The sequence below is a fragment of the Myxine glutinosa genome, chromosome 1, assembly GCF_964187855.1.
Source record: "Myxine glutinosa chromosome 1, kmMyxGlut1.1, whole genome shotgun sequence".
NCBI lineage: Eukaryota > Metazoa > Chordata > Myxini > Myxiniformes > Myxinidae > Myxine > Myxine glutinosa.
In genome coordinates, this window is record NC_136261.1 from 154,820,800 (window position 1) to 154,847,705 (window position 26,906).

At 40.9% G+C, this 26,906-nt stretch overlaps 2 protein-coding genes across 2 annotated transcripts in view; both read right to left on the reverse strand.

Annotated features, from left to right (window-relative positions):
• LOC137430044 (neuropilin-1) overlaps window positions 1–26,906 on the reverse strand; it is a 90,988-nt gene that overhangs the window by 33,625 nt on the left and 30,457 nt on the right. Inside the window, exons 4-11 of the mRNA XM_068120537.2 lie at window positions 17,661–17,888; window positions 14,877–15,032; window positions 10,934–11,097; window positions 10,445–10,585; window positions 8,972–9,116; window positions 4,627–4,982; window positions 4,328–4,472; window positions 2,030–2,137 (exon numbers count right to left, since the gene is read on the reverse strand). Coding sequence (XP_067976638.2) covers window positions 2,030–2,137; window positions 4,328–4,472; window positions 4,627–4,982; window positions 8,972–9,116; window positions 10,445–10,585; window positions 10,934–11,097; window positions 14,877–15,032; window positions 17,661–17,888 — 1,443 coding nt within the window. The remainder of the gene's footprint in view (window positions 1–2,029; window positions 2,138–4,327; window positions 4,473–4,626; window positions 4,983–8,971; window positions 9,117–10,444; window positions 10,586–10,933; window positions 11,098–14,876; window positions 15,033–17,660; window positions 17,889–26,906) is intronic.
• Window positions 19,111–20,390, reverse strand: LOC144892379 (uncharacterized). The gene is made up of 2 exons (XM_078778770.1): window positions 20,239–20,390; window positions 19,111–20,100 (listed from the first exon to the last, which is right to left on the reverse strand). Exons 1-2 carry the CDS (start codon window positions 20,359–20,361, stop codon window positions 19,252–19,254), a joined length of 972 nt encoding a protein of 323 aa, XP_078634896.1. The 5' UTR covers window positions 20,362–20,390; the 3' UTR covers window positions 19,111–19,251.

The following is a 26,906-nucleotide window of genomic DNA, read 5'->3' on the forward strand; positions in this document are numbered from 1 at the left end:
AGTGCAGCCAACGAGACTACTTGATATCCGGTAAATTCCCGTTCTTCTTTGAGGCTCCCTCACGCCTGGGCGCCATTTTCTCTCCTCTGAGAATCCATCTTTAAAAGCTGAGGATACCTGTCTCAGAATTGTCTTGCTTAGCAGTTTTTGTTACTTTATTGTATTTAGGCATCTCATTGAATATCTTCAGGTATACTTTTGTAATGAGTTAATGTGTTCTCATCCAGGCCACATGTTCTTGTGAACCTCATTCAAATCTATTACTCATGTGCTTTGCCCACTTCCTGTATCCTGTTTGTTAATTTTCCATGCTTGTTCTCCAACCTTCTCAGTTTGTGTGCATTGCCATTTTCCCCTCTGTCACCTCGCTCTTCCATGAGCCTCAGTTGTGTGAAAAAATAAATCACAGGTCTATGCAGGATAATGCAGGTCAGTACAGCATAGAGCATACACAATAGAGTGCAGGGCTGTGATATTTTGTGTTGTATTGTGCTGTACATATGCTTGTTATAACACAGTGTAGCTCAACACAGGTCTCTGCAGGATGGGAGACCCTAATGATGCAGCACAAAGTAGTACATACAACATGTGAATGTGAGTGCAGTTATCTTACTATAATTCACCAAATGTCTGTCTGTCTGTCTGTCTGTCCGTTCCCATGTACCGCAAAAACGGCTGAACCGATCGCAACGAAATTTTGGGTGGGTAATCCTGGGACCCCCTGGAGTAAAATAGGCTATATTGTTTTTCCAATTTTTTTCCAATTTCCAATTTTTCCAATTTTCCAGTTTTTCCAAACATGGAATAATATTTACCAATATGAACAGTGATGTGGCTTTTATTGAAATTCTACAAATACTGTTTAGACTTTAGATTTTGATGATTTGCGTGTGATATGATTTAACGGATGTTTATATCAATCGTTTAACATTTTTTAAAAACCTTAAATTTCTGATATTTTTCCTTTTCATTTGGGCCTGCCAATTGAAGCCCTGCCCATAGGGCGGGTACCGTTGCTAGTTGTGTAAACTATCATAGCATTGCTTCCTGTAGCATGTTACAAGTTAATATAGATGAGTGTTTGTGTTTTGGTTACATATTATGATCACTTTGTTTCCTCTTTTTCACTTTGTTTCCTCTTCGTGACCTTGTCTTAATTTTATCTATAACTATAAATGTCGATTTGTCTGTCTATTTGTGTGTGTTACCGTACACTCAGAAACCTCTGGATGAATTTGGGCCAAATTTGTCACACAGGTAAAAGGCTCTACCGGCCAGGTTTTAGCGGAGTTAGTGGCTCCTTCCTTTGGGAAATCCCCAGGGAAAACGATGAGGTGTACTTCCTCGCTGTTGCAGTTGGTTTAAATAGCGCTACCTTTGGTGAAGTTGAGCGCTACAAGATGGATTGAATTTCACCAGACAACTGCCTGGTTGTCATTTTCTGTGGTTATTCTTGCCACCTCCATGGCAAGCTTTTCCCATCACTTGGGACAAGTACTTTTGCTAGTTACTTTTGCTAGAGAACCCAAGGGGTTTTCTTTTTCACTTCTTCTTTTACAAATCATTATGTACACAAACACTTTAAAGAAGTTACGTCCTTGTACACTTTTAAATGTACACGTCCACTTTTGTACACTCAACATCACCGATGAGTTTATGTACATTTTAAAAACTAAAACAACACATTGAAGACTGGACAAGTTATGTTTTCATGACGAGGATAATAGTCATGATTAATATTTGAACTCTTTAATTTAAAAAAAACAGCAAGTCTTTAAAGATTGTGGGATTGTGGATTGTGGACTTTATAGGATTGTGCCCAAAAGCCACGAAACTGCATTGGCACTGCATCTGCATCTGAATTGAAACTGCATCTGAAGCATTGAGCTGCATCTGAAATTGATGCATTGAGAGATGCAAAGAGAAGAGATGCAAAGAGATCTGAAGATGCAAAGAGAAGTGGTCATCATCATCAATAACCAATGAACAAGGAAAACCCCTTTCAACAAGAAAGACAGTGACCACCTACCAGGCTGGTAACCTGCCATAACAAGAACTTCTGCCCCAGCCTGGTGAGCTATGGCACAGGGTTCCCAGGGTTTGCACTCTTCTTCTTGAGCTTTACCAATAGCTTCATCTGCAAGAAATCAGCACAATGCAAAGATGAGAATGTTTGAAATAACTCGAGGAAAAACACAATGTAATGACAAAGCAATCACGTTGTTGGACGGGATTCATCTATCTATAATTCCAGTAATCTCTGTGTGTTTGTTTGTTTGTACGTTTGTTTGTTTGTACGTTTGTTTGTTTCTACGTTTGTTTGTCTGTGACCGCTGTTTCTCGACAACCACGGGTCCGATATACTTTAAACTTGCCAGGTATATTGCTGGGGACCCGAGGATGTGCCTTTTCAAGGTTTCATATTAATCGGACAATTACTTACCGAGCTATGTCCAAAAAACGATTCAACCAATCAGAGAGCAGCGAGCTATCGCGTGTGCCGAACGTGGCGAACACACTCTGCCTCGGATGGCACATTTGAGAGCGTATTCATTTATTTCCCGTCGGCAAACTATGTTGGCGCTATGTTGGCGTTAAACGATGTTTTAAAACTAATTAAAACCCCGGGGGGATTGTCACTGTACTCGCAAGCCGTTCGCCGTTCGCTTTGGCGTTGCGAATGGACCAAAACATTTCATGAACCAAACCATTTCATGTAAAGCGTTCGCCGTTCGCTTTGGCGTTGCGAATGAACCAAAACATTTCATGGACCAAACCATTTCATGTAAATAGAGGGGGGGATATAATTTTAGATATAGATATAGTACGGGCATGCCCTAGTTCAACAAGTTTTGATACAAATACGGTATTTGCCATTTTAATCATTTATTCCCCCTCCCCCCAATTTTACAATTTATGAACCACAATCCTCTCCATTCACCAAATGCAACTTGTATGATTACGGCTAGTTTACTCCATGATACGATTTTCAAAAAACATAATCCATACTTCCCAACAAAAAATGATTGTTTTTTTTTTTATAAAGTTGAGCATAACGGGTGATGATGGAGAGGTGATTCGAATTGCAAAAACTTTCCATTTTGATGAAAATCTTTAGTGAATAAATGAAACTAAATGATGCAGATTAATGAAAAATCAATGGTTGGAGCGAAGTTGATGGCGAGTCTCCGTAAATCTCCACGCTTCCCATCTAAAACAAAGTTGAAAGATGGCAAAAAAAAGTTCCACCAGGAATGACCCAATATCAAATTTTGAGTTAAAATAAATTTTCGTTTTGACCGCTGTGACCCCAAGTCCTCACCCACCCTGCCCCCACATGAACCGGTGGTAAAATCCAAAAAACAATTTTAATAAAATAAAAATACCTACACCTCTTAGGTTTCCCCCAATGTTTATTGCATATACTGTACAAAGTTTCATTTTAAAATGTGCCCGCAATTCCTTTTTTGGGGCATTTGACCTTTTGATCCCATCCCAGGGAATCAAATTGACGCTGCTCTTGCACCTTCTTGCCATGTGGTGATCATAATTACCAAGTTTGGTGAATGTCTACACAATGGTTTAGGAGGAGATGGTGTAACGGCTGGAGACAGACAGACAGACAAAGCCAATTACAATATCTCCCCATTTTTTCAAAAAGCGTGGGGATAAATATCACATAAAATAAAAATAAAAGATAAAATAATGAAATAGAATATAATTTGATGACGCAAAGCTCGTAGGTCCAATAATCCATATAATTCACAAGCATATTTCATAGATCATCATTGGCTGTGCACATTTCTCATATTGAAACAAATTTTAGCCATTTTAAAAAGTAAATGCACTTTGATCATGATACCTTCAAACATTTAAATGCTGCTGGAACAAGTATCCCTTTACCACAACCACTACCTTCCACTATTCCCACCTCGCATCATTAAACCCCACAACATCATAATCACTCCACCTTCCTTTCCCTTCCATCCTTGGTATTAAAAAAAAAAATTACAATCATATGACCTACCATTACATTTTTAATGTTTATCAGGGAAAAAAAGTTTTGGCCTAAGAGTTTATTAGAGTACAACATTAGAAAGTGTATCTACACTGTCACTGTGGTATGGCACTGTGTAAACCAAGTTCCAATACATACATCATAAATGGAGGTTAGGAGCTGTGTGTACCTTGTTCATACATGTAATCATGTACTGTGTATGAAAAGGTGGGGAAAAGGTTAAAATCACAGCTATATATGCTTGCATATAAACAGTGACCCCTCGTCTCATTTGTCTTTCATTGACTTAGTGTTGTAATAGGTGCAGACCTGTAACTGAACAGCCGAGCAGGTCAAGACGTAAACCAGCTCCAAAGGATGACCATGTACTTGGGTAGAGTCGTAGCCAGCGTAAATCTTGGTGTGGGAATGTTCTAAGCACTGGGATATCTGCATCCCGTGACCCCTCAAACACCTGTACAATGTGGGAGAATGCATTACGACGATGACCAGACTGCAATATACAATATATCACAAATCGGAAACTAGTCATAAGTTCTGGCAAAATAGCTTCATAATCTTTCACCATTAATCATAAAACATATCTTTCTCCCATTTAAGCTGCATACCTTTGGCTGTTGAGATCCCTTTTCTGAGACAGAAAACCATGTTTCTCCATCTTTGCTATATTTCAGTTGAAACTCTTGAACAAAAAGGGGTTCTTGCGATTTTTGGCCATTTGTAAATTTGGCTTCGCCTTGGACTCCCTGCAGTAGCAAGCCACCCACACGCCGGATGTCTCCAAGGTCCACCTGGATCCATTCCCCACTGCTCAGAAGACTTCGGTTCTGTGGCACCCAGCCTCTGGTAGCCAATAGCCGACCTTGTGGTGCTGTCCAGTGTGGTCCATTGTTTGAGGATGCTGTGAGCTCAAGATGAGGCAAAGAACCCGCTGCCATGTTTAGTGACTGAGAACATGGTCGGTCTAAGTGGAGTAGGAAAACACAGAGATAAGCCGATAATGGTGAAAGCAAAGGAGGGGGGGGGGGGAGAGGGGGAAATGGGAGGTTTTTTTTTTTTTTCGAAATTTCTGTAAAATTTCAGAATTTCTTTTTCTGAAAATAATTTCATTTTTCTTTTCTTTTTAGAAAATAAAATTTCTTTTTAGAAAATAAAATTTCTTTTTAGAAAAATCTTAACATTTTAGGTGCCAAGGATTCTGAGCTGATATTGTGATATAATTTATGAGTAAATCATGCTGATCCAGGGTTGATATAACTGCGTACATTTTATAATGCAGTTTTAAAAAAATAACCAATCAAGAAGAATCTTGGATTTAGACCATTAAAAGTGAAATGGAAAAGGGAAGAAATAAAAAAGCGACTGCTGGGAAATTTCAATGCAAATATAATAAAAGGAGTATTTTTCTATAAATTTTGTGGCAATTGTGTTTTTGAGGTTGATCAGAAATGAAGACAAAGATACAAGTTTAGAATATTATTTTAGAATGTTATTATTTTAATATAATCTTTTTTAAAGATTTAGATTCTTCTTCCAATCTTTTTTCAAACCTATTTAACCCTCTTTGTGGATGCGTTTTCTTCTGTCCTCAAAGTACTCTTCTAGAGCATTCTCGACTTCAACATTGTCTTTTGAGACATCAAAATATGTTTCACATCAGGTGTGGAAACAGGAAGTAGTTCGTCCAAATATGGTAAACTTTTCAGTCACACCTCCCCTCTTTATGCAGTTGCATCACGAAAGTTGTGGGCTAGATAATCCTCCTGGAGAAGCAAAATTCCTCAACTTTTTTTTTTTTTTTTTTTTGTATACTGAATCGAGGCTCGTGAAAGAGCTAACATTTATTTCACAAACAAACAAACAAAACAAACCAGACAAACAAAATATACAAAAAGAGGGAGCGGAAGACAAGATGGGGAGAGAAGGGGAAGCACACAACCACAACATTTGAGAGCAGGGAGAAGTGTGGGAGGGAGAGGGCTTGGGGGCAGGAGGCGTGGGAGGGGGAGGGGGGGGGGGGGGGAGAGGTATAAAACACATGCACATCCTGTTTCATTTTTGGAGTCATATAGTTTAGTCTTTCAGTCTTTCCAATACTTTTTTTTTTTAATAGTATTTTATAATAATTAATTAAATATTTTATAATGCTTAAGACTAATATGCCCAGTTATTGTACTTTCTTGTTGAAAATGGTCAATCTTTAATATTCCCTTGGAATTTTAAAAGGTGTCATTAGGCATAACCTTCCCAGCCAAGACTCTGACTTAAAGCTTAAAAGCCAAAGATAAATCACAGTCCTGATTCTTGGAAAATTGGCAAAAATATTGGCAAAAATGAATTTTGTAATAAAAGTCATATTGTTTAAAAAAAATACATTAAAATGATTGCCATTAATTATACCCGACAGACAAAGTGAACATAGATGTGACATCAATATTTGAATAAATCAGAGGTAATTTGCTCATTGAATGGAACTTGCTCCGATAAGCAGTGATCATCGCATGAATTTTGTGTGAAACGAGTTTTTTGGCAGATGCATCCCAAAGTGAATCTCATGTCAAGCCACAGCAATACGTCGGTAATCCTTTCAGGGATTTGCATTGCCAAAATGCTTGTTGTATGGAAAATTGGATTGTCAAGCACCCGGTCCATACACATGCCTGAACCCCATAATCAAACAACTATATAACTGAAATGCACATACTGCATAAATTGCAAAATTGAAATTTGCAGCTCTTTTTGTTTTTTTTATAAAACATCACGTTTTTGTAAAACGTATTTTTTGTCTTTTGAAAAACGTTTTCTTAAACACTGGTTCAAGAAAAAAAGATAGAAGATTGAAAAATTTGAGTCAATTTTTTCTACTTTTTTTTTTGTTTGTTTTTTGTTTTTTTTGTATACTGAATCGAGGCTCGTGAAAGAGCTGACAACCACGAGGGAAAGACAGCACAGGGGGACCACGAGGGAAAGACAGCACAGGGGGACCATGAGGGAAAGACAGCACAGGGGGACCACGAGGGAAAGACACCACAGGGGGACCGCGAGGGAAAGACAGCACAGGGGGACCACGAGGTAAAGACAGCACAGGGGGACCATGAGGGAAAAGACAGCACAGGGGGACCACGAGGGAAAGACAGTACAGGGGGACCGCGAGGGAAAGACAGCACAGGGGGACCACGAGGGAAAGACAGCACAGGGGGACCGCGAGGGAAAGACAGCACAGGGGGACCGCGAGGGAAAGACAGCACAGAGGGACCGCGAGGGAAAGACAGTACAGGGGGACCGCGAGGGAAAGACAGCACAGGGGGACCACGAGGGAAAGACAGCACAGGGGGACCACGAGGGAAAGACAGCACAGAGGCACCACAAGGGAAAGACAGCACAGGGGGACCACGAGGGAAAGACAGCACAGGGGGACCATGAGGGAAAGACAGCACAGGGGGACCACAAGGGAAAGACAGCACAGGGGGACCACGAGGGAAAGACAGCACAGGGGACCACGAGGGAAAGACAGTACAGGGGGACCGCGAGGGAAAGCAAACAGAGCCTTTTGCTCCCACTGTCAACGTCCGTTTCGTCCGTTCTGCTCGTTTCATCCGTTCTCTGTGCGTGTCTGCGTGTCTGTTCTCTGTGCGTGTCTGCGTGTCTGTTCTCTGTGCGTGTCTGCATGTCTGTTCTCTGTGCGTGTCTGCGTGTCTGTTCTCTGTGTGTGTCTGTTCTCTGTGCTAGTCTGCGTGTCTGTTCTCTGTGCGTGTCTGCGTGTCTGTTCTCTGTGCGTGTCTGCGTGTCTATTCTCTGTGCGTGTCTGCGTGTTTATTCTCTGTGTGTGTCTGCGTGTCTGTTATTTGTGCGTGTCTGCGTGTTTGTTCTCTGCGCGTGTCTGTTCTCTGTGCGTGTCTGCGTGTCTGTTTGAAAAGTATTTTCAAAATATTTGCATAAAATCCCAATCATTATAATCATATGCAAATTAAATATTTTTTCCTTATTATCATGGGTTTGTAAAAGTAATACAAGGACCTTCACGTATTTCAAATTGAATTTTATAGAACTTGATAGTTCTAATACGTATTCAGTTATATCCATATTTTTCTTGGTACCCATTGTTTTTTTTTGTTTTTCTTGGTCTCGTGATTTTCCCGGAAGCATCAGACCTTTTTTTTTTTTTTTTTTTTTTTTTTTGTAAGACCTGTGCCTACTTTGTCTTGATATCTCCACTAATCTTAACTGGAAGAAGTATGTATCGGGTATTGCAAAGGGTGCTTAGATGCGACTTGGTTGTCTCTATCGAGCCCAGAAATATCGATCTCCAGATGCTATCCTCCATTTGTATAAGACAACTAAATGCCTATTTGGCCTGGAGCACCAGCCTCTCATCTGTCCTTAGTAGACGGGCTCCAGAACCGTGTAGTCAATTTGTTTGGAGTAGAGCTCGACTCATCTCTACAAGGACTTTCACATCGTAGGTCTGTTGCTACTCTGAGTTTGTTTTACAGATATTCTCATGGCAATTGCACTACTGCTCTTTCCAACTTGATATCTTATGTCAGGGTATTTGGCCGTGAGACCAATCTTGCCACCACGTCACACCTACACACTGGCTATACCTACATCTAGAGCGAAGGGCTATCCAAGTAGCATTTTTCCACATGCGGCATCAATTTGTAACTCTTTGCCGGTCACTTGCTTCCTCACATCTTATGATCCATTTTCTTTCAAGAATAATATAAATTTCGACCTCCTTCATCTTTGATCATTCTTCTTTTCTTCTTCTTCTCTTCTTTTGTTGCTCTTCACATTTAGCGCCTGCTAGCCTTGTTTAGGACGAATTCAACTTTAAAAAACATTTGTTTTTAATTCTATGTCACAACCTCCCTATTACATTTGCTGAATATCTTTATATTGCCATATCAATGCCACTTTTACACAAGCACGCATAACATAATGGGTCCTTACCAGTGATGCTGCATCCGTAAACCTCTGAGCGTAAGGCAATGGCACCTTGCCAGGTCTGAGGATGTAACCGCACAAACTGTGTCACCACTGGTTCTTTCAGTGTCTGAAGTTCGACAGTTGTTCCATCGGTGTTTCCCTCGAAATCCTGCAACCAATCACATCACAATATCCATGTAATATGCATTTCAGGCTCTCATAGAATATCATGGCATATGCATGTCACCTTTGGTTCACATTCTCAAAAAATCATGTTGAACTATACATCAATTAGTTTCTGTCTATTTATATGACCCTATTACAACTTGGACATTTGGTGATCAAGCGTTCTTCAGTTATGCTGAGACTGTGGAATTCCTTCGCATTGCCTCAACAGTCACACTTTTTAAAATGGCTTTTAAATGCCCATCTTTTTAAGGTTTTTTTTTTCTTTTTCTTAATCGTCGCCCTTTGCACCTCAAGTTCGTTCCTCAAGTTGCATCCTCAAGTTGGCTGAACCCAGAGAAACACAAACGACTGTGAAAGTAAAAAACCATAGTTGAATAACTCAGTTACTACTGTGGCAATGTTGATTTAATTTATGGCAGAGCGTAATCTAAATAAAAAACATCATTCTTGTGCAGAGCCAGCAGGGGATGCTCCATGTCACAACAATTCTCCTTTGGAAGGGACATCAGAAGGCTCTCCAGAATTAAACTATTACGGCACTCCAGAGAGCGCATACCATTGCCCGGCCGAGCAGTTTACATTTTGTATCCCACTGATAGGCTGGATCTGGATCCGGACTTGAACCAAAATCAAATCGGCTTGTTATTGTTACCTACCCAACTCATCCACCAAGTTTTGTCACAAGTCGTCCACAACTTTTTTTTAAAAAATCATGCTACATATCGTTTTGGCTCCATCTCTCAATGTTGAAGAATTACTTTAGATTTTTTTTTTTAATCATATCCGGATCCGGATTCGGATCTTCACCAAAATCAAATCGTTACGTCCTTGTTGCAAACCCAATCTGTCTACCAAGTTTCGTCAAAATCTGTACATAACATTTTGAGATAGTGTGATGTACATTTATTTGGCCATCTCTCCCAATGGTGAAGAATTACTTCAAAAATCCTCATATCCGGATCTGGATCTTCACCAAAGTCTAATAATTTCGTCCTTGTCACACACTCAACCTCTCCACCAAATTTCGGCTGAATCCATCCACAACTTTTTGAGACATCCTGTTCACAGACAAACAGACAGACAGACAGGGGTGAAAACAACAAACAATAACCCATGGTGGATTGACTCCATCTGTCATCAACCCGAGGTCGACAAAATAAGTACCAGCTTACTGGTAACAGGGGCCCTGCATCAGCGGCACAGCCACATGCTTCCAGAAAAAGATGCAGCCTGCATGCTTATGAAACAATACAACAACAATAAATATAACTGGATAATACAGTTGTGCATCTCTAATATAGGGCTCACTTCAGCCAAAAATTTCCAGTTAATGCCATCAGCACTGATCTCCAGCCGATATTTTGACACAAACTGTTCAAAGCCAAGAGGTCTTTGTCCACCACCCTGTGTTGCCACTGCTGTAACCAGCTGCAGTGTGCCAAAGTCCACCTGTTCGGAACAAAAACATTTTGGTTAGTAGATTGTGGGTCACATCTCAATGTGCAAAATGGATTTCTTTTCCACTCTATACAGAATAACCTTCACCCTTATCAGGTGTGTTTTAAACTGTATGTCAATGTTACGCTGCTTGCGTGTTTTGTTTCATAATCTTCATGTTTTGTTTCATAATCGAGATAAACTCCTCAAAATGTTGTGAACTAATGCTCAGTTATTTCTCTATCTCTCTAACTCGACATTTAAATCAAAACCCCAGACCATGATCTTTCTTTTGATACATCACCTAAGCCCTTCCAAAAGCTTCACCATGCTACCTGATGTTATCAACAGCCATATTACCTGAATCCACTTCATACGAGAACTGCTGGCTGGTTTCCATGCATGTAAAGAATCCAGTTGTGGCAGCAAAGGCAGCACAAATGGGGTAGAGTCTGATGATGTCACCATTGCTCCACGAGTAATACCCATGCCGCCAAAGCCCAGTGGATTATTGCAGGCTGAGACTAAGTGAAAGATTGTTGATATACATCAGAGACTGAAAAATACAATCAACAAGTAGAGCTACATTCCTAGTACACCGCCCCCATGCCAAATAAATAAATAACATCCTCCAGCGTGCCTGGTGTTGGCTTAGCGGTTAGGGTGCCGGCTTGGGATCCTAGGATCCTGGGTTCGAATCCCGGTCGATCGCTGAATTAACACCAGGGGGGTTGACTCAGCCTGTCATCCTTCCGAGGTCGGCAAATTGAGTACCAGCTTGCTGGGATGAATGATCACGGTGTGTACCCCGATTTAGAATAGGTACACCGTATCCCTGCACATCGTAAGAGGTGACTAAGGGTTGGCGTCAGGAAGGGCATCCGGCCATAAAACATTGCCTCAAACAGGGAACCATGATTGTCATGGGGCCCGCAAGGCCAACCCCTGCTCTAGTGGGGAAGAAATTGCCTTAAAACGATCATTCATTCATATTCAGCATGCGGCATTTCCGGGGCGCCTTCGGCACCCGGCAATGCCGCAGTGCAGCACATGGAGACAAAATTGGGAGGTAGCAGTACACAATAAATGATTGATTAAACGATTAATTGCATAGTTTAAATAAGTAAATAATAATCATAAAACAATTAATTTCTTAATCAATTGGCTAATAGCATTCCAAAACCACCACTGCTTCATCTGAATCTGTAACTTTTTCCAAATTAATTAATTCAGTAATTACTCATATAATTAAATAATTAATCGATTATTTGATTAAGCAATAAATCAATAAATCAAAAATATCCTTTATAGCCAATCACTTGGTCACTGCCGTGTCCAAATATCAGCTTCCTAGCTCAAAAAGTGCTTGAGATATTGCCCAGATGAGAGAAAACAAATAAAGTGATTAATAATGAAAATAAATAAATAATAATGGTAAAATAATTAAACTATTAATCAATTGGCTCATAGAATACCTAAACCACCACCGTTTCATCCGAATCTGTAACTTAAAACAAATGAATTAATGAAGTCATTAATAGAATAATTAAATAATTAATCGATTAATTAATTGATTGATTAACAAATCACTTGGTCATTATCACCTGGTGTTGGCCTAATGGTTAGGGTGGCGTGCTTGGAATCCTAAGGTCCTGAGTTCGAATTCCGTTGAATTAACGCCAGGTTGGGTTGACTCAGCCTGTTATCCTTCAGAGGTCGGCAATATGAGTACAAGATAACTGGTTATAGAGAGGCATTGCATCAGCGGCAGATGCGCCACAGAAATGATGCAACCAGCAGCCGGGTGGCTGCACACGAACCACCCACCCACTTGGTCATTGTCGTGTCCAAATATCAGCTTCCTAACTCAAAAGTTGCCTGAGATAATGGCAAGATGAGACAGGAAATAAATAAGTATTAAATTAATCTATAATAATTAAGTAATTAATCAATTAATTGATTAATCAAAAAATCAAAACATGCGTTTTTTTGCCAAAGTACTAGCTCACTATTGTGCTGAAATTTCAGCTTCCTAGCTCAAGGGATGGCTGAGATATCGCCCAGACAAACAAGAAAACAAGAAAGAAAGAAAGAAAAAAAAATGGAGTGAAAACTGATAGCGCGTGTCATCACCGGGCCCCCTTCGGTGCCAGACAATGACGTCATGCAGAGCACGATACTTGCAAAATCCACCCCTCGCACCAAAAAAGGTTGCCATGGATACATCAAATTGTCTATTTCATTAAGATTAAAATTGACGATCTTAATCAAAGCTTGGGTCAACAGGATAAAAAGTGATGATTTTAGAAGTTTGACCTTGAGTTGACCTTTTAATTTTTGACCTTAAAAACATTGGTTTCCGCATTCAGTGAGGCACTATGCAATTGCTGTTTAATTTTCAAGTCAATCAGATGAAAATTGATGATTTTACAGAATTTTTAAAATGATTTTTAACGTTTGACCTCAAGTTTATCTTTGACCTTTTGACCTCAAAAATAGTTGGTTTCCCAATTTAGTGGCTCAATATGCAAAAGCTGTTCAATTTCCAAGTGAATCACATGAAAAACGGCGATTTTAGAAATTTTGCCTCCAGATGACCTTTGACCTCATAATCAATAGGCATCTCAATTATGACGACCTCTACAACTTTGTGAAGTTTCATGACAATCAGTTTATAATTGTGACCTGTAGGCGAGTGACAAACAAACAAACAGACAGACAACCAAACAAACGGAGTGAAAACTGAGTACTCCCTTTCGGCGTGAGTCATCACCTGGCCACTTTTGGTGTCTGGTGATGACGTCATGCAGCACATGTAGATGGAATAGCAAAGGAGTGGTGTACAATAATCTCGATCAAATTTTGTTTATTTAATTGCTGGCATGAATATATTTAATGAATACCAGTGAGGTTTAAGTTCAGAAAAATATGAGTCCAGTTTGATGTTCGAGGGAATTAACTCTTGAGTTCACAAAGTTTGCATAACAAGTCAACACATTTTACTTCCTGAAAATTTCTTATGTCCAACAATTGAAATTTCAGGTTAAAATGCCCTGGTTTGTAAAATTTGGGATGGGATTTTCATATTTTAGAAAGCAAATATTTGCTTTGGACTTGGAATCATGTTCGAGGTTTGCCATTTCTAATCACCAAGTCTTTTCATTTCCTATCAGCCTCCCCTTCTCCCCACCCATCCCTCCCCACACCATTCTCTCCCAACCGACAAAATCTTCTTCGTCAGGGGTTTATATTTGATACAAGTAACAAGTGGTGTCGTGTATCTATATTACAACCAATTCAGGCAGGAATTGGCAAACAGAAATAATCTATAAATAAGCAACAGTCGCTACAGAGTGAAGCAGGTAAACATTGGTCAGGTGTCTTCCTATCCTAAGTAGGCAAAAGTGTATGTATTCATATATTGGTGATGATGCACCTGGTGTGTCTTAAAAGCCTGTTTGAAAAGAAAGCCGTGCTAACAAATTTATAGCCTGATCTGACCTTTGACACAATTGACTCATTAGTTATCATTATTTAGCCACCTATTTAATGTGATCATTCTCAGCAATACTATTTGCATTGACCTGCGTTTTGAAATACTGTCGGACCCCGCTATTCGCGGTTCCGATATTCACAGGTGATAAAATGCGACCTGTTTCTCTATTCGCGGAAAAGTGTCCTGTAAATTCGCGGGGTTTTTTCTATTTGCGGCCATGTTCCGCGAATTCGCGGGTTTTCAGGGGCATTGAAACAATTTTCAAGGGCATACATTCGCGGGATTTGCCTCGCCATTCATGGATTTTGCCTCGCCATTTTTGGTCCTCTATTCGCGGATTTTCGCGACTCAGGAAACTATCCCCCCATTTTCCATTGAAGCAATGCCCCGCTACTCGCGGTTTTGCTATTCACGGATTTTCCATGAATGTAACCTCCCCCCCCTCCAGCCCCCCCCCACCCCCCCCCCCCCAGTGGATAAAATCACTGAATTCCCCTTTGTCTAAGTTTTGCTCTAATGTATGGATTGTTGTCAGAAGCTTTATGTATCTTTAACTGATGACAATTCCACAGAAAATGTATAAATGGGGCTCCATGTGGGTGGCAGATTCGGACTGCTTGGAAGCCGACAGCACCGCTCGCAGCTGTAGTTATTATTATTATTATGATTATTATTAATCATTAATTATTAAGATCTTATCAGTGGAATATTTTTCGTCAGCATTCCGTCCACCATATGTAGCTAGCACTTCAGCAGGATTAAACTTGGCACAGGACTGCACAGCCTACATTGTAGGTGAAAACATACCTTGTGGATCTGTGGACATGACTCGGTGGTATATTGCCTTGAAACCTCCAGCTGAGACAATGCCATTTGTGGAAAACAGGAGTGACAATACACCTCTTGAACTTTGCACCTCCCCAGGGGACTGGTCACCACAATAACGACCAATCAATTTTCCACCTGCACAGAACAGACATAACCTTGTAAGATCACAAAATACATTATTGAAGCAATTCAATACATAAGTAACAGTAACATAAAATTAAGTACATTTAAATTTTCTGCATTAGTGTTTTTTAACCCACATATCAAGAGACATAATTATTTAATTAAAACCATAATTTGGGATGACCATGCCACCCACAAAGGTTTTTTTCTTAAAAAGCCAATGATAGTTGGAATTTTGCTGCCTTGGATCCTTTATTTATAAAACTTCTAGCAATGCACTGGCAGATACTTCCCACCACCAGTGGCCTATCTCAAGTACTACTTTTTGTTGTCCCCCGTCACACCACGGAGCGAAAGGGGGACTATGGTTTTCCCCTCCGTCCGTGTGTACGTGCGTGCGTGCGTGCGTGCACAAGCAAAGGACCGAATTCTAATTTGGTGTGTGGGTGCAACTAGGCATATGGAAGAACCCTATTGAAAATTAGGTCGCCACATCAAAATCCAAGATGGCTGTCAGCATATCTAAACCTTGTGAGCACGATATCTTGAAAAGTAAATGTCTGAACCCTGTGAGCGAAATATCTTGAAAAATAAACGAACTGCTAACTTCTAATCTGGTGTGTGGGTGTATCTACGCATAAGGAAGAACGCTAATGAAAATTGGGTCGCCACGTCAAAATCCAAGATGGCTGCCACCATATATATGTCTGAACTTTGTGAGCGAAATATCTTGAAAAATAAACGAACTACTAACTTCTAATCTGGTGTGTGGGTGTATCTACACATAAGGAAGAACGCTATTGAAAATTGGGTCGCCACGTCAAAATCCAAGATGGCCGCCTTGCGTCTTCCACTTTGTCAACTCACATCACTTCACTGACGGGGGACCTAGGCGTAACGCTTTTTGTACTATTTTACCTGTGCTTCAGCTGATCATTGTACCTTTGATTGAGACAAGGTCACTCTATCTTGGACATGTGGCTTCCACTCCCAAAAATGGATGGATGCCCTCAATGTCAGAAATTCGATCAGGGCCGTCTCTCCAGACATATCTATCTCGAGCTTTCAAAACAATCTAGCATCTCCCACTTTGCTCTCAAAACCCTCTGCCTATATGGCATCCAAGGACAACTTCACCCATGACTTACTGACTTCCTCTACTCTCGTAGCCAATGTGTGACTCTTAACGAAATCCTTTCATCTCCTCTCCCTGTTAATCCCCAAGGAGGTGTTCTGGGCCCAGTCGTATTCCTGATATTCATGAATGATCTCTCTGACTCTCTGGGAAATCCCCTTTACCTATTTTGCTGATGACTCCACCCTCTACCATGATATCCCTCATGCTTTAGACAAACAGGCTGAAACCTCTTCCCTCTCTTCAGACATTGACAAATCACAAGCTTGTCAACACACTTGGAATGTCTTTCAATCCTGACAAATCTCACACTCTCTCTCCGAAACGACTGCATGCCAAAACCTCCTATGTATAGGAACTCCAATGCACGAGGAGGCCATTGGGCCCATATCAAAGCCAGCGCCATGGTTTTTGTCCATGCTCTATCCTTTTTAAATGCTGAGCTTCAAGCAAGGAAGCAGCACGTCCTGTTTTTATAAGTATTTGGCATGACATGGGTGGAATTTCAATCGCAGATTTTCCAGACCACAGACGCGGATGCTTCAAGTCAAGTCTGGTGATCTTCCTCCCACAGGAACATTGTTTATATCATGCAAGAGTTTATCGATCAAACTTTGTGAATCTTCAGTAAAAAAAAAACAATAAACGAATAATATAACCACCTTTTTCACCTGCAGCTCGACTCAACCATCAAAACAATCTAACATCTCATAAAACCCCACTTCCTCCAGCCAATGAAATGGTGCAATGTTAATGCAACACAGGAATTGCTGATCAAAATCGCCCTTTCCTGTGCGCAAACTTGTACAGTAAACACGCATTATGACGAAACAAAAGGTCATCGAGTTGGCAATATAAATCCCAGAAACAAACGAGGAAAATTCCTTTTTTTCTTAACAAGGAAAGCCAAGTTTAAACTGTTCACTGTACTTCATATGCTCAGTCTGGTCCATCAGATTTTGCACTTTCCTTATGTCCCATGCCAAGAGGATGAGTGTCGTCACAAGCCTTCACATCTTAATCAGGATATGTTTACCCCTTAATGGTCCCACGAGGAAGCTCAAATTCCTTCATTGGGGTCTCTCATTCTTCATTTTACCGAATGGAATAATTTCTTTGCACTTGCAGGTGTAAAATATTCTGCTTTTAGATTGCTGGTCAACAAGTGTGTCATTATGGCCATTCCTTCCATTGTTTGACTGTTTGTTGTGAGTTCACTTTCCCAATTGCTTACAGTTCTAAAGTAAAACACTTTGTCAAATGCACAATGAAAACTAACAGGTTTTTTGACAAACTTTTATCAACCTCATTGATTCATAAACCTTTGTGCAGAGGAACTTATGCTTTCTCTGTCTCATTAGATCTTCCACCCAAAGGAACATTGGACATATAATATATGCAATGGCAATGGAGTTTTAACCTCCTCCACACATCCACCGACCTCTTCCCCCATCTTACCCCCAATTCGTTTTTCATTCAGCTTCCACTCGAATTAATACACTCACTGCGCGGTCGTCCATCCCAAATCTCCAGGCTGTCGTTAGGGCAGCCGGGCTCTCCGGAAGGTGTGTCTGATGCTCCCTCGAGTTGGAAGGCACTGAAGATCACGTGCACTTGAAAAGGTGGCACTGACGTAATGGTGTAATTGCACATCAGATCAGGCCCATACGGCCCTGGATGTCCAGGTGACTGCAGATAGCCAGTTTGTTCATCAAGTACGAGAGAACAACTGTCTGTGGAATAAACATAGAGTGCGTTTGATGGATGTTGAAGTCACTTGGATAGTAAAATGGTGCTGGACTTGCAGTGAAGATAGCCTGGTTTGTCAGGAATGCAAAATATAAATGCAGGATAAAGAGGCAAACCTAAGCTAATTTGCTACACTATTGAAAATAAATAATAATAGTAATTATATATATATATATAGAGTCTCTTGAAAAAGTAAGTACACCCCATGTAAAGTTTTGACTTGTTCAACATATTTCAACATACAGCTATGTGATCTTCATTTCAACAATATTGATAGATAAAGGTGATAGAATATAACAAATATCATGAAACATTTACATTTTGTCGTCCATTGTATAATTTAAATAAACATAAATGCAAATTTCCCATGTGGAAAAAGTAAGTACACCCTTGGCTCCAATAGGTGGTATTGCCCCCCTTTGGCAGAAACAACCTCAAGTAAGTGTTTCTTATAACTGTCTACCAGTCTCTGACATCGACTTGGAGAATTTTTTGCCCACTCCTCCATGCAAAATTCTTTCAGCTGTGCGATGTTTGAGGGGTTTCTTGCATGCACAGCTCGTTTCAAATCCCCCCACAACATCTCGATGGGATTTAGATCCGGGCTTTGACTTGGCCATTCCAGAACCCTCCATTTCTTTCTTTTCAGCCATTTCTTGGTGGATTTACTGGTATGTTTAGGGTCATTGTCATGTTGCAAGGTCCACCTTCGGTTGAGCTTCAACTTTCCGACAGATGGCCTCACATTATCCTCAAGCACCCTCTGGTACAATGAAGAATTCATAGTGGATTCTCTGATGGTGAGCTGCCCAGGCCCTGATGCAGCAAAGCTGCCCCAAACCATATAGTCTAGTAGGAAGACTAGGTCCCCCTGCACCCCCCGGAGATATACTTCTAATCAGTGTTTCTAGATTGGAAAAAATGTGTAGAAAATGACTAGCTATGGCCCCAAGCTGAAAAAATGTCCCACATACCATTTTTATGCAAATTACTGCTGCCATTATCAAAAAAACGATTTTTGACATATCTCAGCCAATATTGCAGATAATTGAAAAATGAAGGTGTCTAGACCCATGTTTTGAAGGGCATAGATCATGATAGAACTATTCATAACATGATTACATGTGTCTATGGTATACTAGTATGCTAATTAGTGCTTTATTTACAAAATAATCACAGTTTTACGAAATAATAGACTCATATTAAGGTCCGTCTACACAGACGTTAACACAAAGTTTTATTTTTCTAAATATTACAACTGTCAAAATAGTCCTAGCACTCAATGTGACCACTCTTCTCTTGCTTGTTTTAGATAAACATCATTAGCATTAGTGATTCTACACTGAGTCAGTCATCATCATTTTCATCGAAATCGTCAGAGTCAAACTCTTCTTCTCCTTCCTCTTCCTCCTCCTCTTCGTGCTCTCCTGTGTTCAGAAGATCCACCAGTGAGGTTGGTAGGATGGGACCACTGGACCACATTGGTTTCAACAGTCCTTCATCAGTCCTTATCCATCCTTGCTCCTCATAAGGTTTTGGCTTTTCGATGATAGGTTGATCGGCTCTTTTGTACAATGCTACGCGGTGGTTCACACGCTGGATGTGCGGCTTCAGGGCAGACTGGCATGGAGGAAGGCGAGCCAGATCAACCTTGGACTTGGATGTGAGGGTCTTGTCCTCTCCCACCATTTTTCGTAGCAGCTTGGCACGGACAATGTCCACTGATGACTCGCGACTCTGGCCGTACATCACACAGGTGAATTTTTCTAACTGCCTCTCCACCTCAGGGTTGGCATCCCAGTTGTCACCCAGTTCACCGAATGCCCTGTGAAACCTGGGATTCTTCTCCAGCTTTTTCAAGGGCCCGACTTTTCCCTTCCCTTTGAAGGCACTGGTGCAGTCTTCTCCGCTGAACACATAGTACCCCAGGAGAGTGGCACAGTAGTCCTCTCCCAGGGATTCTGCCAGCTCAGAGACGTTGACAAGTTGGCGATGCTTCCCTGACCCTGTATCCAGGTACACCGTCAGCTTGATGTTGTGGGCATGGTGGAGCAGGATCAGGAGGATGTCTGTGTCCGGTGTTCTGACTACAGCGTTCTTGTATCCGATGGTAGCAGCATGATGGAGGTACAGAACCACCCTGGTATCAGTCTCTTCCTGGTTGCTGTAGATCGTGGGGAGTTCACGTACCTCGACCTGAAACACAAAAAGGCACCGCATTTCAATCACCAGTCACTGCCAGTTTCAGATCTAGACAAACATCACAGGTAATCACCTTTTTTTCAGGAAAAATTACAAATTGAATCGCCATTCACGAAGGGCTTTCAATTTTACCTTGCCATTCGTTGAGGCAAGTTGGTGGGCCTTCCCCTCCACGATCAGCACAGCCATCTCTGTTCTCTCCAGCCTGGTAGCTGCCTCTTGTCCACTCCACACTTTCAGAAGAAGCTGGCACATCTGACATGCAAGCCTGCTCCTTTGGTGCTTCGGCTCTGTGAATCGCACGCTCATAGTTGTAGAATGCTGTGCGGAAAGCTTTAAAACATGACGGATGGTGTTTGGCCTCACATGCAAAGAGGTCTTTGTTTTTCACCTTTCGATGGAGTCGATAGAGACCCATTTTCTCAGCCCGTGTTTCGATTTGCTCCCATGCATTTTCTTTGTTTTTAAAGGATGGGAAGGTTGTAGGCCTCTCAGTATTGCGATGAGCATCTTTGGTCTCAACTTTCTCACAAAATATACACTCTGGCGGGAAGATGGGTTCAGCAGAACCTCCTGGTTTACGAGGAGAGTGATGCCATGATGAGGTTGATGGCCCTGGTTCTGTATCATCTCCCAGACGATGAAAGTGGCGGACAAAGTGCTTATAACACTTGCTGTGATATCCTACTCTTTCTAGGTCATCAGGAAGAGTTGCCGGGATCTGATCACATACTGATTGCATACGACATGGGGAGTCATGCGGTTGGTTGAGACGTCTATCCCGGATCTTTTGAAGCAGTTGCAGTTTTTCTGAAGCAGATCCTTTAATTTTACGGAGGGGCGTGAAATCCCCATGATCAGACATGGATGGTACATGAAGGATGCATGTAGGAGGAGAGCTTTGGGCTGCAGGTTCTACACTCCGTTTTATTTTGGGCATGCTTGCTGTCGATGTCTACCATCACTGTTAAATGACAAATAAGAAATCACGAATGATGTTAAAAGTGCCTGTGAAAGGAGGCTCTGAGTTTTCAGTGAGGTAACAGAGGTTCTGAGTCATGTTCTACACTAGGGTACTTTTTAGCTGACTAAACCATGTTTAGTGGCATCAAAAGTGCTAATAGCTAAAACATCTAAATTCTTCCACACTAACGTTAGCTATCTAGGCCAATGAAACATTGTGCTAAGTTACTGTAGCTAGCTCAGCTGTCGTGCCTCTTTCTGGTTCAATTCATATACAGAAGTCAACAGATATGTCTCATGTTTGGCATTAACAAAAGTTTAAGTTACACCGACATTAGGAACATACTGTACATAGATGAGGCTAGCTTTAACGTTAGCTAACATGGTGCTAGCTGGCTCAGCTGTTATTCTGCCTGTTTATGATTTCATGCAGAAACTGAAGTCAAGAGTGTGAGTAACATTATAGTTAGCATCTTACCTGGCTAGATTGGAGGATGAATACCAAGAACAACACACAGATGGAATGGAAGACTGAACTTTCAACTGAGGTATTCAATAACATCAACGTTACCAATTGATACGAGCGCGCGACATTACCAATTGATACGAGCGCGCGAGCGCGCATGTTACATGGATGGAAATGTAAAATGGCAGCTATAGCAGCACTAATTTGGATCTCTAGTCTGTCATTTCTGCACTGTGATTGGATAACATAAAAAAATATGTTTGGGAGTTAACAGCAGGAGTTGGTAGATTTTACGTGGGCTGGGTGAGAAACCTTTAAATAAGCAAGTGAAAATCTCTCGCAATACAAAGTCAATGGTGGGAAGAAAAGTTGAGTGGTACCAATGTTACTGCCAATGTCCCGCCCCTATGCAAGACTCAGGAGCATCTTGTTGACATTTAACCTTGAAAATACCTGGGTTTAGACCCCTTATGTACCATGTTAAGTTATCTGCAGTATTAACGTATCCTTATCATTTGTAAAACTGATTATTTTGTAATTACAGCATTAATATGCATACTAGTATACCATAGACACATGTAATCATGTTATGAATAGTTCTATCATGATCTATGCCCTTCAAAACATGGGTCTAGACACCTTCATTTTTCAATTATCTGCAATATTGGCTGAGATATGTCAAAAATCGTTTTTTTGATAATGGCAGCAGTAATTTGCATAAAAATGGTATGTGGGACATTTTTTCAGCTTGGGGCCATAGCTAGTCATTTTCTACACATTTTTTCCAATCTAGAAACACTGATTAGAAGTATATCTCCGGGGGGTGCAGGGGGACCTAGTCTTCCTACTAGACTAATAATATTTCCACCACCATGCTTTACATTTGGTATCAGGTTCTTGTGGTCAAATGCTGCCTTTGGTTTTCGCCAAACATGTCTTCTGGTACTGTGGCCAAATAGCTCTACCTTTGACTCATCTGTCCAGAGCACATTGTTCCAGAAGTGCTGGTCTTTGCCTAGGTGTTCATTGGAAAACTTTAGTCTTGCCCTGATGTTCTTTCTGGACAGCAAAGGTTTCCAACCTGGCACACCTCCCATGTAGATCAAATTTGTGCAGCCTCTTTCTAATGGTAGACTCGTGCACTTTGACATCAACAGTGGCAAGAGCTACCTGTAGGTCCCGTCATGACATTCTGGGGTTCTTCGAGACTTCTTTCAGCATCTTGCGGGCTGCTCTCAGGCTGAACTTGCTGGGGCGGCCTGGCCTGAACAAATTGGCAGTTGTTTGGAATCTTCTCCACTTGCAGATGATCTTCCGGACAGTCGAATTATTGATTTCAAATTGTTTGGAGATCTTTTTAAATCCCTTCCCAGACTCGTAGGCATCTATAACCTTCTTTCTGAAGGCCTCAGAGAGCTCTTTTGATCTCGGCATTGTGACGCCACACACTTCAACAACAATGAGCAAACCAAACTAAATGTCTGAGGTTTAAATAAGACAGGTTCCTCCAAGATCCTCTCTAACGATGTTCTAATCATTTGCACTTGAGCTGGTGCACCTGATTCTAATTTTAGGTATTTGAAGTCGTGATAAATTAGGGGTGTACTTACTTTTTCCACATGCAAAATTTGCATTTATGTTTATTTAAATTATACAATGGACGACAAAATGTAAATGTTTCATGATATTTGTTATATTATATCACCTTTATCTTTCAATATTGTTGAAATGAAGATCAAATAGCTGTATGTTGAAATATGTTGAAAATGTCAAAACTTTACATGGGGTGTACTTACTTTTTCACGAGACTGTATATATAAATGCAGCATTTCCTGGAAACTAAGTTCCAGGAACTTATTTTAAAGGGATAGAACAGGCCATAATTTACTTTCCTGGAATGTTCCTTCAAAACTGGAGACAATAAACATGATTTCAATAGTAAGAAGTGCTAACAGCCCAAGTCCTTCACATAAAAATTAAAAGAAATTTTAAAAAGTCAAATTCCATGGCCTTTTTCATTTAATATCTAATTATTCAATTATATCATTATTTTTCCAATGTTTCAAGCTTATGAAGAAGATTGTACAAATACCAAGTGTAACACGTGGACATTAGTATGCTGTTATACGGAAGGGTGTGGTGGAGTGGGATCCATAGCCCGAGTGTGCTAAGTTGTGTCTTTTAATGCATAGACCATGAGCGCCTGAGCGGCATTACAGCAGCATTGAGTAGGGCAGCATTGCTCTTGTATTTGATATTTGTCTCGACACTGGAGGTTACCGCATTTTCAGGCAAATAACTTACAGGCTATATGTTAAAATAGTTCCAAAAAATCCAAATGCAGGGTATACTCATGTGCGGGTTATACTGTATTTCACCATAAGCCACATGACATAACCACAGGGGCCAAGTTAAATTACCAAGGACAAACAAAAAGTTTAATTGTAATGTCTTCAATTACAGTTATTTCATATATTATACACACACACACACACACACACACACACACACACACAGTCTAAGGTTTTATTACCAAGTGTGAGTTATTGTTGGCGGGAAAACAAGAGCCTCCATTACAGGCCGATCTGCCATTTTGTCCTCGAAGAGACCGTCCGCTTGGTGCATCTTGCTTTGTCATTGGGATTCCCATATCGACATCATCGTGTGGAGCACCATTGGTTCCCATATCGGCTTAATTCCCACATCGATCTCTCACCTCATAACTCCTCTTTCACAGCCGTGCTGATAACCGCCTGTTCTTGTCGTTCTGCACGACTTTGACCTTCACCCCGCGTGGGGATTTGTACACAGACTTTGGGGAATGTTACATTCCACTCACGTGGCGTATCGTGAATTTATTGCTTTGAGAGCATTGGGGAATGATGGTACCATCATATGTATTGTTAATTTGATGCAAGTGACATTTTCATGTTACTTTCTTTAATAATGTTATTATTGTGTATGTGAGAGTTCTTAATACAATTACTTGTTTTGTTCTACAATTGCATTGGTGTGGTTTTACCATGGTTTATTAGAACACTCAAAATAACAAATCTTTCTGCCGTGTTCCCTCTCGAGACTCTGAGGGGCACCGTAACCAGAGTTTGTGGAGGTAACACATAACAGATATAGATATAGATATATATATATATATATATATATATATATATATATATATATATATATATATATATATATATATACTACATGACCAAAAGTATGTAGACACCCGAACATCACACATCTCATTCCAAAATCATGGGCATTAATATGGAGTTGGACCCCCCCCCCCCCCCCTTTGCTGCTATAACAGCCTCCACTCTTCTGGGAAGGGCTTCCACTAGATGTTGGAACATTGCTGTGGGAATTTGCTTCCATTCAGTCACAAGAGCATTTGTGAGGTCAGGCACTGATGTTGGTCGATTAGGCCTGGCTCATGGTCGGCATTCCAATTCATCCCAAAGGTGTTCGATGGGGTTGAGGTCAGGGCTCTGTGCAGGCCAGTCAAGTTCTTCCACACCGATCTCAAGAAACTATTCCTGTATGGACCTCGCTTTGTGCATGGGGGCATTGTCATGCTGAAACAGGAAAGGGCCTTCCCCAAACTGTTGCCACAAAGTTGGAAGCACACAATCGTCTAGAATGTCATTGTATCCTGTAACGTTAAGATTTCCTTTCACTGGAACTAAGGGGCCTAGCCCGAACCATCAAAAACAGCCCCAGACAATAATTATTCCTCCTCCACCAAACTTTACAGTTGACACTATGCATTCGGGCAGGGGGCGTTCTCCTGGAATCCGCCAAACCCAGATTTGTCCGTCGGACTGCCAGATGGTAAAGCGTGATTCATCACTCCAGAGAACGCGTCTCCACTGCTCCAGAGTCCAATGGCGGAGAACTTTACACCACTCCAGCTGACGCGTGGCATTGCGCATGGTGATCTTAGGCTTGTGTGCGGCTGCTCAGCCATGGAAACCCATTTCATTAAGCTCCGGATGAACAGTTGTTGTGCTGACATTGCTTCCAGAGGCAGTTTGGAACTCGATAGTGAGTGTTGCAACCAAGGACAGACGATATTTACGCACTACACGCTTCAGCACTCGGCGGAACCATTCTGTGAGCTTATGTGGTCTACCACTTCACGGCTGAGCTGTTGTTGCTCCGAGACATTTCCACTTTACAATAACCGCACTTAAAGATGACAGGGGCAGCTCTAGCAGGGCAGAAATTTGACGAACTGACTTGTTGAAAAGGTGGCATCCTATGACGGTGCCACATTGAAAGTCACTGAGCTCTTCAGTATGGCCCATTCCACTGCCAATGTTTGTCTATGGAAATTGCATGGCTGTGTGCTTGATTATATATACATGTCAGCAATGGGTGTGGCTGAAACGGCCGAATCCACTAATTAGAAGGGGTGTCCACATACTTTTGGTCATGTAGTGTGTGTGTGTGTGTATATATATATATATATATATATACTTCCTTAAGTTCCATGCCAGGAGGATGATGTATATATATATATATATATATATATATATATATATATATATATATATATATATATATATATATATATATATATATATATATATATATATATATATATATATATATATATATATATATATATATATATATATATATATATATATTCCATAGCTATTTAAGGTACCGGTAAATCGTCTTCCGGATTCCTTAAATCAAATCCATGACTAGCCTCTCCATTGCCATGCTCTGCTGCAAACTGACAAACTTTCAGTTTGAATTAAACCATGAAACTTTTACATTTTCTCCAACTTATACTGACAGCAGCCATTGCACAGCAGGGACTTGTAATGATTTTTTTTTTTTGATTCTACTGAAAGTCGTCCTAAACAAGGCTAAGAGTCACAAAATGTGAATGGCTAAAAATAAAAATAAGAGGAAAAACTGGGAGAACGTTCACCTCCTCCTGAAACAAGGATACCTCTTCACAGAACTACTGTGTAGGAGGGGGTAACTGGGCCAAGTGGAAAAAAAAAAATTCCTACCCCCATTGGGTGTTTTTTTTTAGGAGATACTATCTCCATACTGGATGGCTATTGGTTCCCGAAAGGAGCTCATCCGCTCTGTCAGGTGGTGTTTTTGGTTCTGCAGGGTGTCACAGTCACCCTCCCCAATAGCAAAGCCAGTGATGGGTGTCGGTTTATTCGCCAACAACCCGACCATGCGGCAGGTAGCACTGGGTTACATGTTACCACTGGCAGTCCCAAAAACTGACATGACTACAACTATTTGCAGTCAACCATTTGTAGGTATGAACTATTTGTGGAATGATGTAAAATTCAAGAGGCTGCAGGGTATTTATATATTTCTAATGGATGAGCAG